The sequence below is a fragment of the Myotis myotis genome, unplaced genomic scaffold (assembly GCF_014108235.1).
Source record: "Myotis myotis isolate mMyoMyo1 unplaced genomic scaffold, mMyoMyo1.p scaffold_m19_p_2, whole genome shotgun sequence".
In the NCBI taxonomy this organism is placed as follows: Eukaryota; Metazoa; Chordata; class Mammalia; order Chiroptera; family Vespertilionidae; genus Myotis; species Myotis myotis.
In genome coordinates, this window is record NW_023416324.1 from 16,153,284 (window position 1) to 16,176,547 (window position 23,264).

A 23,264-nucleotide genomic window follows, 5' to 3' on the forward strand; every position below is an offset into this window, starting at 1 on the left:
TATATATTTAAATGCCATTTAACAAAGAAAAATCAACCAAAAAAAAAAATGAGTTCGCGTGTCACCTCTGACACGCGTGTCATAGGTTTGCCATCACTGCTCTAGAGGGAGAAGGTTCTTCCAAGCATCCACCTGGGGCCGATATGATTCTTTCCCAAAGTCCAGAGGCAGTGAGGTCTAGTAGAAAGATCATGGGCCTTAATGTAAGAGCAGGGTTCCAATCCCAGCTCTGTCACAGATAGCTGTGTGACCCTGACCTCCGTTTCCTCATCATAGAACCAGACTCGGGACTAGACGAAACAGATGTAAACACAGCTGGCACTCAGCAGATGCTTAATAGATAGGTTATTATTATTTCTCTCCAGCCTGACTGTAAGCTCCTCCAGGACAAGGACTGGTCTTGTTCACGTTTGTGTTCCTGGGATCCCACCTAGCAAAGGGCCTTCGCAAATTTAATGCTCTGTGATTGTTTGCCAATTACAGCAGTGACTCCTAGCTCCCAGCCTCTAGCCCTGTCCATCCTCTTAGTAAGTCAGGGGGTCAACAATTTCCTGATGGCGGAGGTGGAAATCCTTACTTCTGGTTCCCCTTGTTTCCATGTAGATGCACATCAGCTGTCAGAGTGCCTTGAAGGGGGACCTGGGGTGGGACAATTCCTCACTGCACATGCGCACAGGCCGGTTGTTGAGCACCTTCCATCCCTGCCCACTCCCTGACAGGAGGCCCTAGTCATCATCACAAACAAAACTGCCTCCAAACCTCTCCAAAACCCCCTAGAGCACAGAGCTGTCCAGGTGAGACCCAGTGAGCTGGACTAACTCTCAGGCCTCCCCTCTCCCCTCCCTCTGTCTTCTTTTGGGGAGCTGTAGGGGGTCCACTGTGAACCTCCCCCACTGCCCCTTTTGAGGGAGGCCTGCTGCTATGCCTGTGAAAAACAGTAAATCTGTAGGATCAAGTAAAGAATTAGCAAACCCACTGCACACGAACTAAAACCACGGTAGTAATGAAGGTGACATTTTGATCTCCAACTGCCTGTCTTCTATAGCCATCGCTGGACTTGTTCTAAACTCAGTGGGGATGAGCATAGGATTTTTGGGTGTCCTAAGACACACCTTGGTGTACCCTGTGCTTATTAGCTCTCAGGGTCCTCCCTCTTCCCAGCAGCCAAAGCAGCCCCACTCACCTCCCACTGACCATCCTCCCTCGCAAAGGAAGGGATCTTCATAGCTCATGGATTCACATTGTCATTTTTCTTATTTACAAAATCAGTACACATACACACATGACTGGGGCGGGGGTAAGCCCTCAGCAATCCTCTCCCTCAATCTGGGCCTTGGACCCCAGTCCTGGACTACAGGGTACACTTCACGGGAAAGGAGTCCAGGTAAGTTTTTCCCTCTCTTTGTAACTTACAGACACAAGAGATGACTGGGGTTGAATTCTGGGGTCCTGGACCAGGGTGGGATGGCAGGATAGGAATGCAGGGGTAGGAGGCGAGGGAAATGATATAGTTTTATAAATAACTAGACAAGGTCTGAGTATTTCCTTTTTTGGGGAGGGGCGGGGGGAGGTAGGGAGACTAGAAGCATATAGGGTCCTAAATTGGAGGGAGAAATATTGCCTGGGCCACACTGGGTAAGGGATCATCTCTGAACCTCTATTTGTCTATCTTTAAAATGAGTGGGTTGCCCTTGATGGCGTCAGAGCGAACAGTTTGCTCTGACAGGCTAGGACTCTATAGGGCTCTAAGCCTGGGGGCTTTGGAACCAGAACCCTGGGGATTGAAAAGGGCTGGTGGGCACCCCCAGAGAGGTGGCAGATGCCCAGACCAGCTATGTCTGATCCCCAGGCTGGTACTGGGGTTCTGTGGAGGTGAAGTAGTCCTCCAGGAAGGACTGCAGGTACTCGAAGGTAGGCCTCTCCTCCGGATCCAGACGCCAGGTCTGCAACATGACCTCGTACAGGGATGCTGGGCAGCCTGGGGGGCACGTCATGTGGTAGCCATGCTCCACCTGATCCAACACTTCCCGGTTATTCATGCCTAGAGGATGGGGCTCCGTCAGTCAGGGGGCCCAGCCTCTCCCAAAGAAGCAGCAAGAAGCAGCAACCCTTCCCCATGACCACTCTCCCACCTCCCGGTCCCCAGCAAACCTGGGTAAGGAACTCGGCCCTTGCTGATGAGTTCAGTGAGCAGGATTCCAAAGGACCACACATCTGATTTGATGGTGAATCTGCCATAAAGGGCCGCCTCTGGGGCTGTCCACTTGATGGGAAACTTGGCCCCTGGAGAGATTGGAGGAGAAGGGAAAGTCAGTGAGGGGGATCCCTGGGAACAGCTGGATTAAAAGAATGGCGTCTTGCGCTGGCCGGTTTGGTTCAGCAGATAGAATGTCGGACTGAGGACTGAAGGGTCCCGGGTTTGATTCTGGTCAAAGGCACATGCCCAGGTTGCGGCTCGATCCCCAGTTAAGAGGCGTGCAGAAGGCAGCTCAGGGTAGATTCTGGTCAAGGGCACATGCCCAGGTTGCGGCTTGATCCCCAGTAAGGGGCGTGCAGAAGGCAGCTCAGGGTACAAATTGGGACCCCACCCTGAAGAGGACGCCCTTCCATTGCAGGCTGCACTCACATGCAAGCTCACTCAGGCAGAGACAATGTAGACATGCCCACTCACCTCACATGCACAGCTTTGGGGTGAGAGAGGGAACCAGAGGGCCAGGAGAAAACCCACAAAGACATGGGGAGAATGTGCAAACCACACAGACAGTGGCCTAAGCTTGGGAATTAATTATTTTTTGGGGGGAGGGAGGGAATTAATTTTTTCTCATCAATGTTATAAGAAACAATGTGAACAAATCGACATTATTCGAGGACCTGCAATATAGCCTTTCCTACATGCCAGGTACTGCCTTAAGTGATTTACATGCATTAACTCATTTAAGCCTCAAAAAACCCCTTGAGATACATACTATTATCCATATTGCACAGATAAGGAAAAGGAGGCAGACCATACAGTGTATGGGTGGTTAGGATTCAAACCCAGGCACTCTGGCTACAGGGTTCATGCTATGATGCGTATTGTCTTTCACTTGAGAATTCTAGCAGTACCTAACACATGGTAGGGACTTTGCCCAAGGCCACATGGCTGATAAGTGGAGGAGCTTGGATCTGAACTCAGAGTTGCCTCTTACACTACATTGCGATGGGAAGGGGGGAGGGTTCCTGAGTAAGTGAGGCCCTGAGGTGGGATGAGGCCGGGCACCTTGCTGGGGGTTGTACTCATCATCCTCGATGAGCCGGGCCAGCCCAAAGTCAGCGATCTTGCACACCAGCCGCTCCCCCACGAGAATGTTGGCTGCCCTCAGGTCCCGGTGGATGTAGTTCATGCGCTCCATGTAGGCCATGCCTTCGGCTACCTGCGGGCCAAGGTACGGAGAGATGGGAACTCCATGGCTATGTGACGGGTCATTTGAAAAACCAACTTTGCAAGGCACTGGCTCGGAGGCAGCCAGGGCCCCGCCTCAGTTCGCACAGCTGATGCAGTGGGTGGGGCTGCGCGGCCAGGGGGAGGCTGTGTTTAAGGGCACCGGGCTTTCAGGGCACAAGGATTTGTGGAGGGTTAATAGGAGGGGGATCTGAGAAATGACGGCTGCGGCCCCAGTTTACCTGGGCTGCCATGTCCACCAACTGGGGCAGCATCAAATCCTGGCCCTCTCGGTCCTTGAGGAACTCCAGCAAGCTCCCTGGGGAGAGGAACCCCGAAAATCAGCAAGAAGACCCTACCGCCAGCTCCAGGCCAGCCCGGTCTCCCTTGGCCCCTCCCCTATCGAGAACCCCTCTCCTAAGCCCCAGCCCGGGCTCCCAGCCCAGTCATTTAGATGGGCCCCCATTCAAGATCCCGCCAGGCACCTCAACCCTTCACAGTTCTCACCCGGATCCCCCTCCACAGATATCTTGACTCTCCCACATCTTTCTTCTCTTCCTACGTCACCCCTGGACATGCCACACTCAGACTCCGTCCCAGACCCTATCTCATCACTGATGCCACCTTCACTTGCCCCAAGCCCACCCACCAGCTGACCACACCTCACGCCAGAGGCCCCGCCCCCAGTCCCAGACCCCCACCTGGTCTAACTTGGCCCCGCCCCCACTCCCAGCAGTCACGCGGTTTCCCTTCTCTGCGCCTCTGTCGGATCCTCCGCAGGGTGCATCCTCCCAGCACAGATCGCTGCCCAAGTCCCTGCCCCAGAGACACTCACCTTAACTTCACCCCAAACCCTGCCCCCAGCCTCGCGCCCTGCCCCCGCTGCTCACCATGGCACATGAACTCGGTCACAATGTAGATGGGCTCCTCCGACACCACGGCGTACAGCTGCACCAGCTTGTCGTGTCGCAGCAACTTCATGACCTGCGCCTCCTCCAGGAAGGCCTTCGGGGACATGGTGCCCGGCTTCAGCGTCTTCACCGCCACCTTCGTGCTGCCGTTCCACGTGCCTGCCGGGTGCCCTCAGCTCATCAGGACGGGCTCCCCGCCCGCCCTAGCCCTGGGGCGGCCCCTGGGGCCTTCATACCCAGCCACACATCCCCATCCCGAAGCAGCCAGTGCCCAGCCGGCCCCTGGGGCCTCCATACCCAGCCACACGCCCCGAAGCAGCCAGTGCCCAGCCGGCCCCTGGGGCCTCCATACCCAGCCACACGTCCCCGAAGCAGCCAGTGCCCAGCCGGCCCCTGGGGCTTCCATACCCAGCCACACGCCCCGAAGCAGCCAGTGCCCAGCCGGCCCCTGGGGCTTCCATACCCAGCCACACGTCCCCGAAGCAGCCAGTGCCCAGCCGGCCCCTGGGGCCTCCATACCCAGCCACACGTCCCCGAAGCAGCCAGTGCCCAGCCGGCCCCTGGGGCCTCCATACCCAGCCACACGTCCCCGAAGCAGCCAGTGCCCAGCCGGCGCTCGAGCGTGATGGAGCTGCGGCTGATCTCCCAGGCGTCCTTGGCCAGGCCCAGCGTCTGCGGCCTCATGGTCGTGCAGGCCGCCGTGAGCAGGTAGCACAGCCCGTCGTTCACCTCTGGGGAGGGGGGTGTTGGAGGTCACAGTCGGAATAGACCGGCCCACATTCCTCATCCCACCTCAGTCTCCAAGATCAGTTATCAGGGCCTAGGCCACAGGTGAGGTCACAGGCCAGGGCAGGAGGCAGCCCGGCCCACTGAGGGGGTGAACATGTTGGTGCCCAGAGAAGGAGGTACATCAAGAGGGCGAGGTGGCCCCTGCAAGGACTGGGGACTTCCATGGAAGGTGGCCTCCAGCTGGGCGCCAAGAGGAAGGTGGATTCTGACAGGTGGAAATGGAGTTGACGATTCCACTCAAAGATGTGGACATGGGACCCTCACTCTTCCGTGGCCCTCATCCTTTCCCTCATCAACCAAAGCAGAAACCTGGGCATGAATCCCCCTTCCCCTTAACCCTGCAGCCCATCCTCCACGTCAGTGCTATTCTGCCTCCTACCCGGCTCAGACATTAGGGGGGGTGCCCTTGCTCTGATATGAATGGCCTCACGCCTGTTTCCTCTGGAATCCACAGAGCAGTATCCCGGGCGAGAGCCTAGATTGGGTCCTGGTCCTGGCCTGCCACTCCCACTTTGGAGACCCTCCTCTGGGCATTGGCTCAGTGGGTTGGGGCAGGGATCTGCAGCACGGGGCAGCCCCAGGGGCCCGCCTCACCCATGTAGTGCTGCACCAGCTCCTGCACCGAGTCAAACTGGGCCCTCGCGGTGATGTAGTAGCCACCCGTGTCCAGCTTTCGGATCTTGTAATGCTTCACATGCTCGCCTCTGGCCTGGTCCCAATCCCGGATGGATAGAGAGTAGGCACCTGTTGGGAAGGATCACCTGGCCTGCCCCAGTCTGGAAGCAGGAAGAGGCCCACAAGACTGGGGACTCTGGAGTTGGAAGGCCACATCCCTTGAACCCAGCCCCAGTCTTGGCCCTGACCCAAGCCCCACCCCACCACTCCTAGCCCCACCCACCCTCCTACCCCAACCCATTGCTTTTAGCCCCACCAAGGCACCCTAATGGCTAGGCTGTCCTGGTCCAGGGCCAGCCATGGCACAGTCCCTACCTTTGGTTGTCTCACTCTCCCGAATGAGAAAGGCTCCCCGGGGGTTGCCAGCGGAGAGCAGCTGCCTCTCAGAATCCTTCCTTCCCATCTTTCCAAAGTACCACCTGTAGGGAAGGGCCGGCAAGCGTCAGCTACACACCCAGTTCAACTCCCAAGTCAGCCTCCTGGGAAAAGTCACTTCACAAGCCAAGATTCAGTGTCCTCATCCCCGAAAGGGGGCTCATACACCTGCTTCACAGCCTGGGTCTGAGGTTCACAGAAAAGGGGAATTTGAATGCTTGGCACACAGTGGGTGCCCAATAACGGCGAGGCTTCTCTCCACTCTCTGGGTTCCTCTTGAATTAAAATTGCTAGAACCCCAGTCACCAATGACCTCATCAGGGTGCCACCAGCCCATTAGTTACTGCTCCTCCAGAAGTTCATTTTACAGATGAGGAGCTTGCGGCTGGGAGAGGAGCAGTGACCCCCTGCAAGGCCTGCAATGAGCTGTATTGGAAATCTTTGCAGCCCACCCTAGTTCTTCCCACAGCACCGAGGGAATCTCTCGGATCCCTCTCCCCGCACGCACCGGGAATCCTTTTCCTCCTTTGGCTTCCAGAACAACACTCTTTCCTGGTTCTCTTCCCCTCTTTCTGCCTGCTCCTGCCTGCTTCTGACTGCTGCTTTTCCTCCACTCTCTTAAATTTGAATATTGTTCTAAGTCTCAACTTCAACTTCAGAGCTCGAGCATTCCTGCTTTCTCTGGATATTCTTCGGGGACTGAATTGTAGCCTCAAACCAACTGTGGGGAGATGAAATGACCACAGGTCCCATAGAAGAATAAGATGTCATTTGATCACAAAATTGGCCCATGACCATCTTGGGCTCAATTAAAAGAAGCATCGTTTTCAAATCAAGGAAGGTGGCAGTCTCTGTGAACTCTAAAATTGTCATCCCACACCTGGGTACTAGGCACATTTGGGGGATCAGGGGGAGGCATTGGCAAATGAAATGTCCAGGAGGGTAGGCAGGAATGGGAAGGAAAGAACTGTTGAAGGACTGTGTAGACAAGACACATTTCCACGTTATTTTAGAGCCCTGCCCCCACCCATACCCATGACATTAGCTACTTCCTTAATAATTAATGTAATAACAACAGCACTTATTTTGTGTCAGGCTCTGCTTTAATACATACATGTATTCATTTAATTCTTATAACAAGGTTGTGAGGTCAGTACTATTATTAATTCCCATTAGACAGATGAGGAAATTGAGACACCTTGTGGTTAAGCAACTTGCCCAAAGCCACAGGCTCTGAAGCTGTGTTGCCAGAATAGGAACCGGAGCTGTCTGCTCTAAGGCCTGCACTCTTAACCACCACACTATTCTTAACAGCGACACCACTCTGAGTGCCTCTGCCGCTCAGGGCTTCGGGACACTGCCCCCAAGATGTGGACACAAGCATGAAGCCCACGCACCTCTCGCCTTCTGCATCGTCACCCCTCCTCTTCTCCATGCCTCCTACCACCTTCACAGACCAAGTCCTCACTCCACTTGAGCTCTGGACCCTGTCCACACCCCTCTGCTCAGAAACACGTCTCTCCCACCAACCAGCCCCCATCAGCAGCCTCCATCCCACCAACCTCTACATATGCCTACATTTCTTCCTTCCCCAAAGGAGTGTTCTAAGCCCTATCTTTTTTGTTGTTATTATTACTGATCTCAGAAAGGACAAGAGAGAGAGAGAAACATCAGTGATGAGAGAGAATCATCGATCGGCTACCTCCCACGTGTCTCCACTGGGGATCGAGCCCACAACCCGGGCACATGCCCTGACCGGGAATCAAATCATGGCCTCCTAGTTCCTAGATCGATGCTCAACCACTGAGCCACAGGGGCGGGGCTAAGCCCTATCTTGCCATAAACATTCTGTTATATTTCTCACCTTCTCTTCTCTTGAAAAAGCACTTCACACTTGGGTCTCCACTTCCTCACCTCCTACTCCTTCCTAGGCTCTGCAGTCTGGCCTTCACCCCACTTCACACAGACATGTCTCACAAAGGTCACCCCCATTGCCAAATCCAGTGGAAGCCTCTGATACTCATTTCTTGTTTCCTGAAACCTCTCCTCCGCGCTCTTGGCTGCTCTGACATGGCCTGGCCTGGTTTTCCAGCGGCTCCTTCTCCTTCAACAGCAGCTTTCTTCAAAGTTGGGTCCTAGGGCCAATCTCTCTCACATCCCTCCCTCTTCCTTCAGCCTCCTACACAGCTTTAATTATCATCTCCACTCTGAAGAGTCCCAAATTTCCACCCCAGCCCCAGGGGTGCCAGAGCAAGAGCCACAGCAAACAAACGAAGAGCCTAGTGCCAATTAGTAGATGCCCCTTCCTCTGGACCAATTTGGGGCTTGGCGTGGCTTGGCATGGACCGGACACCTCTCATGCAAAGTACAACCGAATCTACTTGCTGGTCGTCTCCTCCAGCTGGGTATTCCCACCCATGAAACTTAACCCAACAAGTCCACCCTAGAAACCAACCCGCTCCTACGTTCCCACTTTAGCAAATGGCACCATCACCCACCCAATTTCTCAAGAAGACTGGGCCACCCTTGACTCCGCCCACTCTCCATGTCCCAGTGGCAAATCAGTCACCAAGTCCTGCTAACTCTCACTTTGCAGTCTCTCTAATCTTTCCTTTTCATATGTGTGTGAAGATTTTTTTTTAAGTTTCATGAGCCTCAGTTTCCTCACCTGTAAAATGGGGATAATAGTAATATCAATAGTGTGAGAAGTAATCAAGGTGGGTAATGTACCTATAGTAGTATCTCAAGTACATAAAGGTATTCTGTGAGTAATTCCCTGCCTCCTTAGTAATTCTAAGTAATACTCCCTTACATTTGCTTAGCAGTTTGCAATGTTTTAAAGCCCATGCACTGTTGTTATCGCTGAGAGACAATACGTATAATAATGCTCAGCAAATGCAGCCAGATGATCTGGGTTCAAACACCAGCTCCGCCTACTTACTAGCTATGTGAACTTGGGCAGGATATTTAACTTCTCTCTGCCTTAGTTTCATTTGTAAAACAGAATGATATTAATTCCTAACTCCATTAATACACGGAAAGCACTTTGAATAGTGCCCAGAACATAGTACATGCTAGATAAGTATCATCTATTACTATCATAATTATTATCTTCTTTTATTCTCACAATGACCTTATAGAATTATAGATAAGGAGACAGTGTGGAGCTGTGGCTTGCCCAAGAGGTGACCTTAAGTTTGACCTTTAGAATACTGTTCATAGGGCTGATCTCCTCTCAACCACTACTCACTCTTCAGCCTGGATGGAGTCCACAGGGGCCACATAGTTGCTGGGGATGTAGCCAGTTTGTCCAGAGCTGAGGGACCGGGCCTCCCACCAGTCACCTTCACTGCAGGCACAAAACGGGGGGTGTCAGCAGCAACCTGGGGCCAGGCAGGGGCACACAAAGGCCCAGGTGGAGACTGAACCTGCCAACTCCTTACCTGGGACTCCCCCCACCCCAGGGCTTTTGTCTGTTCTGACCCCAGCCACTACAACTGTCCCAGGAGACTGTTCCCTGCAGGAGGAATGTGTTTGGGAACATCTGGGCCTTCTGACTTTCTCCTCTGGCTCCAGTGCTGGGCTGGGGTTTGGGTAGGCAATGGGACCGCTAACTAGGTCACTCCCCACTGAACCTCACCCCCAGTGGCCACATATTTCCTTCTGGACAAAATCCAGACTCCTCAACATGGCATTGGAAGCCCTGCAGATATGCTCCCACCCACCCCTCCAGCCTCTGCTCTCTCTGTTCGCACCTCATTCTTTATGATCCACCCAGACCAAACCACTTGGTAGTTTCCAGAAGTCATCATTTATTCTCATTCTCTCTCTTTCTTCTTCTTTTCTCACCTCTCCCTTCAAGGTCTATTCATTTCTCTAGTCTCAGCTTAGAAATCTCCTCCTCCAGGAGGCCTGCCCTGACCACCACCACCCTGGAGACCATGTTTGGTATTCTTTCTGTGCCCATAGTTCCTCATGCTCCCCTCACATAGTAGCAATCACCCAGGGTTGTTATTGCCACGTGTCTGTGTCTCCAACTAGGCTGGAGATTTCTGAGGATAGGGACCAGGTAGAATTCCTCTTTGAGTCCTGCTCCCAATCCAGGCCATGCCCTGAGCAGAGTGGCCTGGTCACTCACGTGTTGTTCAGGATGTGGAACTTCTCGCCCTTGGTGAAGGTGAGGTCATCTTCCGTCCGGGCCTCATAGTCATACAGAGCAACGAACAGGGTCACCCCAGGCCCTGTAGAGTCAGGGCTCCTCAGTATAGGGTAGGGCACAGGATGGGGGGCACCAAGGGGCTGCCTCCCTAGAGTTCTGATCCCCAGCCAGGCGTTGTGCCTCCCCACTGCTGTGCCCTGCTTCCCAAAGGCCTCTGGAGTCCCATGGATTTCCAATTCAGGCTTCGCATCTTGGATTCAGGACATACACCTTCAAGCCCATCCCTCCCAACCTGGGAAGTCGCCAGATCACCAATTCCTCCTCTTCCCCACCAAGAAGATTTCCCTGTTGCAGGATCTTAAGGGTCCCTCTCTCAGACTGGGGCAGAGCTATGTTTCCCCTTCAGACTGGGTTTCCTGAGGGTAGAGCTGTATGTATTTCCTCAGAGCGCACGCTGAAGGCAGGGCTGTGTTTCTCGTGCCATACTGGAGGCGCCCAAGGACAAGTCCACACCGTCCCTTCTCCAGGGTCTAGGCCGTGCCTGCCTCCAACTACTGAACTCACCTGAGATGGCCCTGATGGTGCCCCCATCAAGGAAGGCGGGGCTGGTGGGCTGAGGGGAGAAGTTGTTGTAGTTGGGAATATGGGCCAAGGAAGACATAGGCCGGGCCTGAGTAGGGTCAGGGCCATAGCGGTCTGCAACCCCGTAGCTCCTGAAGTCCCCTTCCAGGCCAACAGCCTCCTTGGGCGCTGGCTCCACCTTCTTGCAAAACACACAGCCCATTCCAGGTGCCCTGCTAAAAAATGGGGGCAGATAGGCCACCCTATGCACATATGCACACATGCATGTGCTCACGTACACACACATACACGCACATATGCATGTGCGCACCTGCACACACACATCATACACCTCCAGGTCCAGCTACCTAGCGGATGGCTCTGTCACAAGCATGCAGCTTTTCCTCTCAGGTCTGGAGTAGGGGCTCCCCCGTCGTGAGGGATAGAGGTGGGCAGGGCTACCACTGGCTCTAACTACCAGCTGCCTTAGTGTGTTTGCAGAGAGAATGTGTATTCTCAGTGGGACTGCTTTTCTGCTTCCCAATGTTGCTGTGCTTATTTATATATTTTTGCCTCCTATTGCTTCAGTATTTTGTATTTCTGTGACTCCTTAAGAGCGCTTGTGTGTGTGTCTTTTGTGTGTCTCTAAGAATTTGTGAGTTTGTTTGTAGGTTTGCATCTATGTGTGTATGCAGCCTTTTGTGAATGTCTGTGTATGTAATTGCATGTACCTATCTGTGTATGTATGGCTCTGTGTGTGCTTGTGTCTTGTGAGTGTGTACATATGTACGTGTTTCTTGTGTGTGCTTCTGTGCATGCAGGTCTGTGTGAGTAGGTGCCTCTGTGTCATTACCATGTGCACATCCTGTGTGGGAGTGTATGCGTGTGTCTGTGTGTGCGGCTCTGTGGAAGTATGTGTGAATGTCTGTGTGTCTCTCTGTGTGTGCATGTTATGCATGGATATGTGCTTGTGAGTGAGTGTGTGAGGGCTGTGTGCCTGCACCTGGAGATTCCCTGCAGAGGGGATCAAGGCCATTTCCTGTCTCAGGTCCAGCCTCTGGCTTCTCAAGCTGCCTCATTCTGGCTCCCCCATCTGTTACCTAGCAACAGGGCCCTTGTAGGAGGAGGGGTCTGTGAGAAGTTGTGGGGCCCAGGAAGGCTACCCTGCCCGAGTTCCCAGCCCTCAAAGTCGATGAGTCTTGGGGAAAGATTCCTGCGTATGGGGAGCCATCAGTCCCCTCCCTCCTCACTCACCCCTCAGGCCCCTACTCCGTGGTCAGTGGGGCTGCAGCATGGTCCTTGGGAGGGGCCAGAGACCTGAGGGGAGACAGAAGGACATGGGAGATGAAGGTTCTGCCAATGTTCCTGCAAGCCAGCTGCTAGCTCCTGCCTCTTCAGGAAGCCAGAAGGCCTGGGCTCTGCCCCCGCATGACCTCTGCCTTCATTTTCCTTCCCACTGCCCCTGGCGCACTTACACAGTCACCCTCACACAGGACGCACCGCCCACACTGACTCTCTCACCCTCATATCCACCTGATGCACCAACATACCACCTCATACAGTAACACACACACACACCAGCAACGCTCACACTCACAGCATGCACCTGCAACACACCAACTCAAGCTCTTACACAAGCCCAAACTGATGCATAGTAGTGTGCGTGTGTGTGCACGTGCACACACACACACACACACCACACACCACATCATACACACACACACACTCATACACACACACCACACACCACATCATACACACACACACACACTCATACACACACACCACACACCGCACACACACCACACACACACACTCATACACACACACCACACACCGCACACACACCACACACCGCACACACACTCATACACACACACCACACACCGCACACACACCACACACACACTCATACACACACACCACACACTGCACACACACCACACACACACACACACTCATACACACACACCACACACCGCACACACACCACACACACACACACAACCACACACACACACCACATCACACACACACACACACACACATTCATACACACACACCACACACCGCACACACACCACACACACACACACACACACACACTCATACACACAGGCTGCCTCTCAAGCAAACAGATCCAGACACTCCAACACTCATATTTTAGTGTTAGACCCACTCCTCTAATTGGATTTCTATCAAGTCACGCTCAGCTCATTCTCTGGCTGCCAGTCACTGTCTCCTAAAAGCAGTCACTCACCTTTGGAAGCTGCCTCTGCTCACAGCCTGGGATGGGTAGACCCCAGCAGCCCACGGCTACCGGCCACAAATGGTGGCCGAGCAAAGGTGGACACCCATCTCCAGAGCCAACTCCTACCCCATATCAAGGAAATACCCGGTCAGAAGCTGGGCCACCAGGGTCCCTTGGGGAGCCCACCAATGGCTTAGCCTCTCTGGGTAACTGTGTCCCCTGAGCAACAGACTAGCAGGTCATTGAGCAAGGGCTCCCCACACCCCACCAGAAACCCTGGCATTGCAACACTCAGAGAGGAACTGCTGGGGGGAGCACTCCATTTCCTAAGCTGTGAGAGGAATGGAGAGTTTCAGGGTGAGGCCAACAGTGAACCCTGATTTCCCCAGAGGGGCCCGCGGGCCCCTGCTTGGCTTTTCTTAATCCCCAAATCCAGTTCCCCTTATGGGTCCCGCCCCTCCTACCAAGCATCACTCACCTCTTCCAGGAAGCCTTCCTGGATCCACCAGGTCCAGCTGCCCAGCCAATGACTCTGTCACATCAGTGCCCTGGTCCCCACCCCAGCGCTACCACCCCTCTCACCCTTCACTGTAACTGTTCTCCTGTGGAAGGGGGGATGGGGGCTGACACCCCTGTGGTGAACTGTGAGGCAGGCTGTGGTGAGAAACCTAAAATAGCCCCTGTTCACTAAGCCATTGCAGAGGTCACCTCAGGACCCTTCCCCTGGGGGAAAGCCATGGTGTCTGAAAGGCTCCAGGATGTTGCAGGGCTGGTTAGGGCCAGGGAGAGAATGGAGCTGGGAATCGCATCCAGGGATTTGAGGCACCAAGGGGACAGATGGGGGGTAAGATGAAAACAAGGGTTACAGGATGAGATGGAGGTCTTCTCACCGGAAGACACATGTGTCTCAGACAGCACACAGGGCCGATACTCAGAGTCACACACCTCTCCCACCTCTCCCGACACACACACATTCCCTCAGCTACACATGGCACCTCATGCAGAGACTCTGAGCTCCTCTGTGCAGATTCACACACACACACTCACAGACACTTACATCCTCAAGGATACCCACACCCTCATATACACATACCTCCAGCCCTCACCAATCTACACACACACACACACACACACACACACACACACACACACAGCCTCTCCATAAGAATTGCATGTATAGAATATATAGCACTATGTACCAGCCACTGCATTAAACAGCTTACATATATTAGCTCATTTTATTCTTACAACAACCTTATGAGGTAAGTATTATTATTGATAAGGCAACTGAGGCACAGAGGTTTAGAAACTTGCCCAAGGTCACACAGTTGATTTATTCTGGCATTTGGCTCCAGAATCAGAGTCACTTTTTTCTATTGGCTGGTCACAGACCTGGAAAATTACAGCCATTCCTACAAGCATTCACAGATGCATGGAGCCCCATAGGAACACACAGCCCTTCCAGATGGCAGACCCACACAGAACTCCCTTGTGTAAAAGAGACAAACATAGTCCTGGCCAGCGGGACTCAGTGGTTAGAGCATCAGCCCACGCACCAATGGGTCATGGCTTCGATTCCCGGTCAAGGGCATGTACCTGGGTTGCAGGTTCTCCACCCCAATCATGTGAGAGGCAACTAACTGATGTGGCTCTCTCACATTGATGTTTCTCTCTGTCTCTCTCTCCCCCTCTCCCTCCCACCCTCCCCCCTCCTTTCTCTTTTTTACCCTTCCCTCTTCCTTCCAAAAATATATAAAAGACACAAACTTACACCACCTCTGGGGTCCCCACATGGTTACCACAATGATTTTAAATCAGCTGAAGGGGAGCGCCAAATCCCGCATGTCTGGAATGGGGTAGGGATCAGACACTGTCAGCCACTGAGAAGGAGGCGGAGGGCTCTGTGGGCTGAGGAAGAGCCGTGGTGGATCTGACACCATGGACAACAGGCAGCAGGGTCAGCTCTCAGGGCTTTGCACTCTAGACCTGAAGGGGACCAGGGCCCGGGCCTAAGCCTGACCCTCTGGGCACCAGTATGTTGAGGGGGTTGGAGGATGTGGGGTGAGGGTGTGGGGTACAGCGTGTGGCATCTGCATGGCCCCAGGCAGCGAGCGGGCCACGCTGCATGTGACCACACTCATGTGGCTGCCTCAGAAGAAAGAGATGGGGAGAAGTAAAAAAAGAAAAGACAGAGATTGAGAGACACAGGAAGACATAAACACGGAGAGACAAAGAGAATCTCAGTGTGATGTGCTGGTTGGTCTACCGGCTCTTAAAGGAAAAATAAGAGGCCCTGATTTGTAGCCTTTGCTGATTTCCACGGTGTCAATATTCCCACCATGGCTGATTGCAGGTTACTGAAGTGACTTCCTGAACGCTGGGCTGGAAAGAGCTTGGCAGATTCAGCTCCCCAGAGCCAGCACTAGCCGGCTCCAGCACGTCATGCCAGAAGAAACAAAGAGAAACAGAGACAGAAATGAAAAGTAGAGAGACAGAGACAGAAAAGGGAAAGGGATCTTTGGAAAGCAATCCGGCTCCCTAGGAGTCTGGGAGGCAATGACCATCCGTTTAAAAATGCGATTTTACTGAACACCTATTCAGTGCCTGGTGTTGATCCAAGCAATTCCCACGCATGACCTCACTCAGTGACCCCAGGAAGTGGCTTTTATTATCACCCCTGTTTTGCAGAGAGGGACTTGATTCTGTTCGTAAATATGCCTCTTGAACATCTGGTTGACAGGAGTCAGTTACCAGAGGCTCAGCTGGGCCAAAATCAGGTTGTGGATGTCAGAGCTGAGGTCTGACTTTCAACATTTCCTCTGTGCGGCCCTACCCAACGGCGGGACCTTGAATGAGTGACATGAGCCCTCCGAACCTCAGTTGTCGCACCTGTCCCGTCTGTGCGGTTGTTGGGAAGGCTTGAAGAAATGTGCCTGCTGCCCAGTGTGCAGTGGCTAAGTGACGCTGAGGGCCACCAGCTTCCAAGCTGAGTGCCCCCAGGGACCACTCATCAGGCCACCTCCCACCACCTCACCTTGTGTGCAGGGCGAAGTGACTTGCTCGTGGTCAAACAGCCAGGCAGGGGATTCAAAGCCAGGGCTATAAATCCAGGTCCAGAGTTCTGTTCCTGGAACCGTGGCTGTGTCCTCCAAAGACTGAGCAGGAGAACGTCATCATTCCTTCCCAGCCCCTGGCCAACTGCACATACCACCCCCTGCCATATCATATGGCAGCTGGCCACCCAGCCCGGAGCTTGCCTCCCTCCCACCCTTACTCCTGGACATGGGAGCCGAGGCCTACACATCCTTTCTTGAGGGCCACGCTTCCCAAAGCCAGGTCAGGGCTGTGATATAGAGCCAGGATGTCCTGTTCTTTCCCCCCAACCCCTCATCCCCTGCCAAGTATCTGTAGGATCTGAAAACAAGTTTAGGGGCAAATTCTACCCGGCCTGACAGCTAGCTTGAGACATTGGGCAAATCAGCCAGTTCACCTTCCTGAGCTGCAGTTTCTTTGCCTAGAAAATAGGAATAGAAATCGCTACCTCATGAGGTTGTTTCTGAACATTAAGTGAGGTCGAGCCCCTGCAAGCACCTCCAGGTTGAGGGAGGAGGAGTAGCAGGGCTGAGGAGAAGGAGAGGTTCCCAGGGGGAGGGGGAGGCCTGAGCTGGCACAGCTGCCTGGGGGATTTCACCAAAAGGGAACTGGGCCTTTGGGCAGCCGCAGGAAACCACCATCCTGCAAGAGTTCCGGCTTCTCCTCAGGCCTCAGGGCTCTGGGCTCTTAGCCCCACGGCACCCCCTTCGTCACCAGTCACCTAGACCTGACCCCCCCTGACTTTCATCCCTCGCTGATACCCTCCACCCCTCCTGCTCCAGTGCCCGTACTGAGCCCTGATCTCCTTCACTGAGGCCTTCACCTCTCCTTGAACCTCCAACCATCTCACACTGGCTTTTTTGAGGCCCTTACATTCTCCACCCATGAACAGGCAGGGGGGGCGAAGACATACCGCAATCTGAGGCTGCTACCCTGGTGTGGGGAGTACAGCGGGGGAAGGATGGGGCAGGGGAGGGGGAGGGGAACCTATCTTCGCTACACTCGCTTTACCCTCCATATGGTCCTGAGGGTGTCAGCTGAATTTTTTCCACTTCTTGTGGGTAAAAGTGGTTTTTCATCTGTTGCTGAAAACACATCCATCAGCCTCTAAAGCAGTGGTCTTTAGGGACTCCAGTTTCTTGGGTGGCTCAGAGGAAGTGGAAGGAATGAGTCTACGTTCCACAGTGTGGCCAGACAGGAAAGGCCCTGGCCCCCCCCTTCCCTGGCTCTGGAGCCCCCCTACCCAGCCTCTCAAGGTCTGGCAACTTCCTTTTCCACATCAGCCCCAGGTGGCTGCAGAGACACCCGAATACCCACACAGATGCTTACATGCTGATGCTCATTCACTCAAAGCCCAAACCTTACACACACTCTCACACTTCATGCCCACCCTCACGCCCCCCCCCCACGCCTCCCCCTCTGGCCCCCCTCGTCCCCCCCCCCCCCCCGGAATCAGGAGCCAGCCACAAAGCCCATGGAGCCCAAGCCTTCTTCCCCCCTCCCCCTTGCACACATTCCAGAGGGGCAAGTCAGTTCACCTTCCCGAGCCACAGTTTCTTTGCCTAGAAAATAAGGATAGAAATCCGGATTTGGTAGGAGAGGGGGGAACTCAGCCCTCTGGCTACTTCCTTCATCAGGGACAAGACTCCCCGGACTCTGGGTCCCTCATGCTGGCCCTGTCAGTCACTGACTCCCAAACCGCCATCCTCTCGTCTGTGAGGTGGGAACAGAGCCTCGCTCTCCCAGCACAACCACAGATGGAAGGAGGCCAAGGACCATGGGAATCGGGGACAGATCTCAAACATTCATGTATTTGTTAGATGTCAGCTATGTGCTGGTCCCTGGAGGCCCTGTCAGGCTTTCGGGTGCCCCTACATGCTTTTGCGAAGGTGAAGGGAGGCTCCGGGTCCGTGATAAATCACTCTGAACCCCCCCAGGACACTTAGCAAACACTGCTTTCTGCACCCGAAGCTCCTGACTGGGGCTGGGAGGGGCAGAGGTGATGTCCGCATAGGTCACAGGAGGAAAATGCGGCCAGAGAAGCCTCATAACCAGCGTGAAGTCACACAGCAATCAAGGGCCCTGTCTGGTCATGTCCCAGAAACTGCAGACCACCCACCCCGGGGTCCCTGAACACCGATCACCGTCATCTCACTCCTCTGTCCCTACACCTCCCAGGTCCTCCCGGACGAGGACCCAAAACAGGGGCAAAGCCCTGGTTGCTGCGGCTCAGTTGGCTGGAACTCCTCCCGTATATCAAAAGGTGGTGGGTTCGATTCCAGTCAGGGCACATACCGGGTTGCGGTGTCCCCCGGGCGGGTACCAGAGGCAATCGGTAGATATTGCTTCTCTCTCTCTCTCTCTCTCTCTCTCTCTCTCTCTCTCTCTCCCCCTACCCCACCCCCACACCTCCTGCCCTCCTCTGTCTCCATCTCCTTCTTTTTCTCTCGTTCAAATCAATGAAAGAAAAAAATGGGGGCGAAGCGGGGAGCAAAGTGGGCTGCGAGGGCACCGCGCTACAGCAGCCAAGCGCGGGGCTGAGCGTCTCCACCCTCTCGTTGCCATGGAGACAGCCCCTCCCAGCGATCGCGGTCAAAGGCAGGATTTCCGTCGGGGCGGCCAGCAATTCCCGGATCCCGAGAAGAACGTGGACCGAGACCGCCGCTCCGGGCAGGGAGGGGGCACCCAGAGAGGCCCATCCCTGCCGAGGGCGGGGACTTCCCCAGGAAGCGGGGCCCACACCTCCAGCGCCCAGAAGGAGTCCCCTGACTCCGAGGCCCGCCCACCCGTGCGGTGCGGGGCGGAGGGTCCCGGGGCTGGTTCGCGAGCGCCTCCGCTCCCTCTTGGCTGCGGGCTTCGCCCCACTTCTGCCAAGGCCAGCTGGGGGGACTTAATGGCCCTCCGATTGCACCCCACATTCCGGTCCTCCGAGGTGGCTGTCCTACCACCTTCCCGCAGACTCCTCCACCTGCTCCTCCCAGACCCGCCGGGTCCCCTCGCTCAGGCCCCGCATCTTCTCCCCAGACTCACGTCCAGGTCCCCTCGGTTTCTCCCCGCCCCGTCGGTCGGAGGTCCGCCGGTCCCTCGCCCCCCTTCAGCCCTGTTCCCAAAGCCTGTCAGCCGCACTCCACAGGTTCCTTCCGTTCTCCCACCAGGCCTTTCTAGGGGCGCTGCTTCCCCAGACCCCCTCAGCCCCTCCCCACATTTCATCAGTCTTACTCTGGGTTTTCCTCCTGAGGTCCTTTTCGGGGTGCGGCCCCCTGGCCCTCCACTCCTGGCTCTCAGTTCCCTCAGCAGCCCTCCCTAAATTCAGGCTCACCCCTCCCTCTCCCCCTCCCCCCCTTCCTCCTGGGCCCCCCCCCCCCGAGGGCGGGGGCGGGGCACGCAGCCCCTCCAGCCCCACCTGACCACCGCCTACCTGGTTCCAGCGGAGGCCGCTTCCGACGGACCCCAGGTGAGTGCGCGGGGCTCCCGGCAGCCCCGAGTGCCTAAGGGGTGGGGGTAACGGAGGGGCTGTGGCCTCTGACCGCCGCCCCCTCAGGGCAGAGAGGAGGAAGCCGCCTGGGACTTCTCTTATTGCAGCCGCAGCGGCGAGACGAGACGGCGGTGGCGGGGAGAGCTCACAGTCCCGCCCCAGCACCAAGCCAGCTGCCCGCCGCGGGGAGGGGCCCTCAAATCCCAGGCCCGCCCGCCCCCACTTCCCGCCCCCCCTGGCGACCGAGGGTCGGCCCAGCCCCGTCCCTGCACCCCAGCTCCTCTCCGCAGACCCCAACTTCCAGCGCAGCCTTCCCAGCGGCTCCCTCCAAAGGGGCAGGTTCCTCCCTCCAGAAGCACCTGCTCTTTTAGAATCGCTGCGTTTGAGGTTAAGAGGGGCTTCCTTCTGTCACTGAAGCCCCCCACCCCCTCCTCTGCCAATACCTGTTGCAGCCGGGAAAACTGAGGACCAGGGAAAACTGAGGACCAGCCCGGGACAGGCCTTACCCAAATTCTCACTGCCAGTTGACCTCTGGCTGCTGCACAGGCACCATGCAGATCTGGTCACCAAGCCTTGCCGCCCTCCTTCCTCGGCTGCCGCCCTCCTTCCTCGGCTGCCGCCCCATCCCCAGAACACTCAGCACCGTCTTAGGGTGACAACTGGTTCTTAGAATGTGGGGTGTACAATGTGTTTTCCTCAAGGGCAAGGACTGGTCCTGGCTCTTGTCAATGCCCCCGGTGCCCAGGCAGGGTCTGGCACAGGCTCTTCAGGCATGGAAATGCATGAATTATCCAGGAACAAAGGAATTCTCAGGTGCACAGATGAAAGCCCAATGAAAAAACAAATAATCGAAGGTAAGTATTAAAGAAGGAACTGGCCCTGGCCGGGTAACTTGGTTAGAGCGTCGTCCCAATATGCCAAGGGTTTGGGGTTGATCTCTGGTCAGGGCACATACAAGAAGCAGCCAGTGAATGCATAAACAAGTGGAACAACACGTTGATATTTTCTCTCTCTCTCCTCCCTTTCTAAAATCAATAAAAAATAAATAAGAAAGAATCAAAGAATGAATGAAGAAATTCAAGAATCAATGACTAAATAAGCAAATAGACAGAGAAGCAAAACTGCTTCTGCTTTAAAAATACAAACTGGGCCCGGCCGGCCTGGCTCAGTGGTTGAACGTCAACCTATGAACCAGGATGTCATGGTTCAATTCCCAGTCAGGGCACATGCCCGGGTTGCAGGCTCGATCCCCAGTGTGGGGTGTGCAGGAGGCAGCCGATCAATGATTCTCTCTCATCATTGATGTTTCTATCTCTCTCTCCCTCTTCCTTCTTCTATGAAATCAATTTTAAAAATTAAAAAAATATATATATATAAACTGGGCCCAGCCAGGGTGACTCAACAGTTGAGCATTGACCTAAGAACCAAGAGGTCACTGGTTCATTCCCTGTCAGGCATAGGCTCAAATTTCCAGCTTGATCCCCAGTAGGGGGCATGCAGGAGGCAGCTGAAGCCTTGATGTTTCTATCTCTCTATCCCTCTCCCTTCCTCTCTCTCTGAAAAAATAAATTAAAACCTACATTTTTTAAAAAGTACAAATTGGGCCCTAACCGGGTTGGCTCAGTGGATAGAGTGTCGGCCTGCGGACTGAAAGGTCCCAGGTTCGATTCCGGCCATGGGCATGTACCTTGGTTGCAGGCACATCCCTAGTAGGAGGTGTGCAGGAGGCAGCTGATTGATATTTCTCTCTCATCGATGTTTCTAACTCTCTATCCCTCTCCTTTCCTTTCTGAAAAATCAATTAAAAAATATATTTAAATAAAAAGTACAAATTGGACCAAATTGCCCTGGCCGGGTAGCACAGTTAGTTGCAGCATCGTCCCAATGTGCCAAGGTTAGGTATTCAATCCTGGGTCATAAGTGCATCAATAGGTGGAACAACAACAAATCAATGTTTCTCTCTCTCTAAAATAAATAAATGTTTGAACCAACTTGCTTAAAACTCTCTAGTGACTTACCTCCCACTTTACTTGCATAATAAAAATAAAATAAAATAATAAAAAAGAATAAAATCTAAACTCCTTGCCATGGCCTCTCAGGTCTGGGTGCCTGCCCACCTCTCCAGTGCCACTGAGCCATCTTCCTTTTCAGCCACTGGAATCGTTTCCAGTTCCCAGAATACCTTGAATGTTTGCCTCAGGGCCTTCTGTTCCCTCATCCTAAGATACTCTTCTTTGCTCCTCACAGTACTGGCTCCTTCCTAGCCTTGGCCTGAAGTGCCACCTCCTCAGGGAAGCCTTCCCTGACCACCCCAACGAAGGAAGTCTGCCCATTCTTGTTCTTGGCCCTCAGTTTGTCTCCTTCATGGCAGTTGTCCTAACCTAGAATTGTGTATTCTTCAGTTCATTGTTTATTGTCTCTGGATCTCTCCACCAGACCAGGGCTCTGACCTCCAGAAACCTGGCGTCATTCTGGACAGAGCTTCTGACTCTTATTTATCCATTTAGAATAACCTGGTGGTTAGGAACATGGACTCGGCCTCTTTCTAGCTCCACGACCCTGAACTAATTATTTTACCTTTCTGTGTCTCAGTTTCTTCGTCTGTTAAAATAGGGATAATAGTTGACCCTACTTCACAGGAATCTTAGGAGACATCAATGAGCTGTTAGACTACTGCTTGGCACCTAGTAAGTGCCATATAAGTGTTTGCTATCCTTCATTCATTCAGTGAAACCTCAAGCCTTCGCTGTCACTCCTCTGTGCCAGGTTGGGTACTGGGGGCTCAGATAGGAATCGGGTCCAGTCCTTGTCCTCGATGTGGCACTCACTCTTTATATGGTACAGGTGATGGTGGGCACAGGGCAAGGAGGCCACAGGACGGGCCTCCACTACCCTTTCAACCTCCATGCTTACATGCTTGTTTAAATCAATTTTGAAAACTGATACCAAAACCAAAATTCAAAGCCCAGCAAGCTGGCTGAGACCTTCCACCCCATTTCCCATCTAGCCATTACTCTCCTGCTCTCACTTCTGTTTTTTTTTAATATAAACACTAGAGGCCTGGTGCACAAATTCGTGCCCTGGTGGGTTCTCTCAGGCTGGCCTGCAAGGATCGGGCCAAAACCAGCAGTCCAACATCCCCCAAGGGGTCCCGGATTGCGAGAGGGTGCAGGCCAGGCTAAGGGACCCCTAGTAGGCATATAAAATCTTTGGTTGCCCTATCCAGTTTGGCTCAATGGCTAGAGCCTTGGCCTGCGGACTGATGGGTCCCGGGTTCGATTCTGCTCAAGGGCACATGTCCAGGTTGCGGGCTTGATCCCCAGTAGGGGGCGTGCAGGAGGCAGCCAATCAATGATTCACTCTCATCATTGATGTTTCAATCTCTCTCTCCCTTTCCCTTCCTCTCTCTGAAATCAATAAAAATACATATTTTTTAAAAAGGAATATATTTGGTTAATCTCTTTCTGCTCTCCCCCCTCCTCTCTTCCCTCTGAGATTCATCAGTCTGTCCCATGTTTCCATGCCTGTTTGTGGAGCATTTGCCCCCTGGTGGT

At 54.1% G+C, this 23,264-nt stretch overlaps 1 protein-coding gene across 8 annotated transcripts; it reads right to left on the reverse strand.

Moving 5' to 3' along the window:
* Positions 1 to 330: 330 nt before the first annotated feature.
* FGR (FGR proto-oncogene, Src family tyrosine kinase) lies at positions 331 to 19,840 on the reverse strand. Of its 8 annotated transcripts, none has more exons than XM_036351076.1 (14): positions 19,654 to 19,840; positions 16,177 to 16,297; positions 12,146 to 12,208; positions 10,895 to 11,124; positions 10,310 to 10,412; positions 9,422 to 9,520; positions 6,112 to 6,215; positions 5,716 to 5,865; positions 4,908 to 5,063; positions 4,312 to 4,491; positions 3,664 to 3,740; positions 3,260 to 3,413; positions 2,152 to 2,283; positions 331 to 2,041 (listed from the first exon to the last, which is right to left on the reverse strand). In XM_036351076.1, exons 4-14 carry the CDS (start codon positions 11,112 to 11,114, stop codon positions 1,833 to 1,835), a joined length of 1,584 nt encoding a protein of 527 aa, XP_036206969.1. In that variant the 5' UTR covers positions 11,115 to 11,124; positions 12,146 to 12,208; positions 16,177 to 16,297; positions 19,654 to 19,840; the 3' UTR covers positions 331 to 1,832. The 8 variants fall into 8 exon arrangements, with proteins under 8 accessions (XP_036206969.1, XP_036206965.1, XP_036206968.1 ...); XM_036351072.1 differs by having other exon boundaries at positions 10,895 to 11,127; XM_036351075.1 differs by lacking the exon at positions 16,177 to 16,297.
* Positions 19,841 to 23,264: the final 3,424 nt, after the last annotated feature.

Bases quoted from the DNA above. Each gene is read 5' to 3' on its own strand.
- FGR (XM_036351075.1), bottom strand. From the start codon at position 11,114: ATGGGCTGTGTGTTTTGCAAGAAGGTGGAGCCAGCGCCCAAGGAGGCT. The intron at 10,413-10,894 runs GTGAGTTCAGTA...CTGACTCTACAG, and splicing joins CACCATCAGGGCCATCTCAG to GGCCTGGGGTGACCCTGTTC. The intron at 5,064-5,715 runs GTGAGGCGGGCC...CCCCCTCCCCAG, and splicing joins GCTGGTGCAGCACTACATGG to AGGTGAACGACGGGCTGTGC.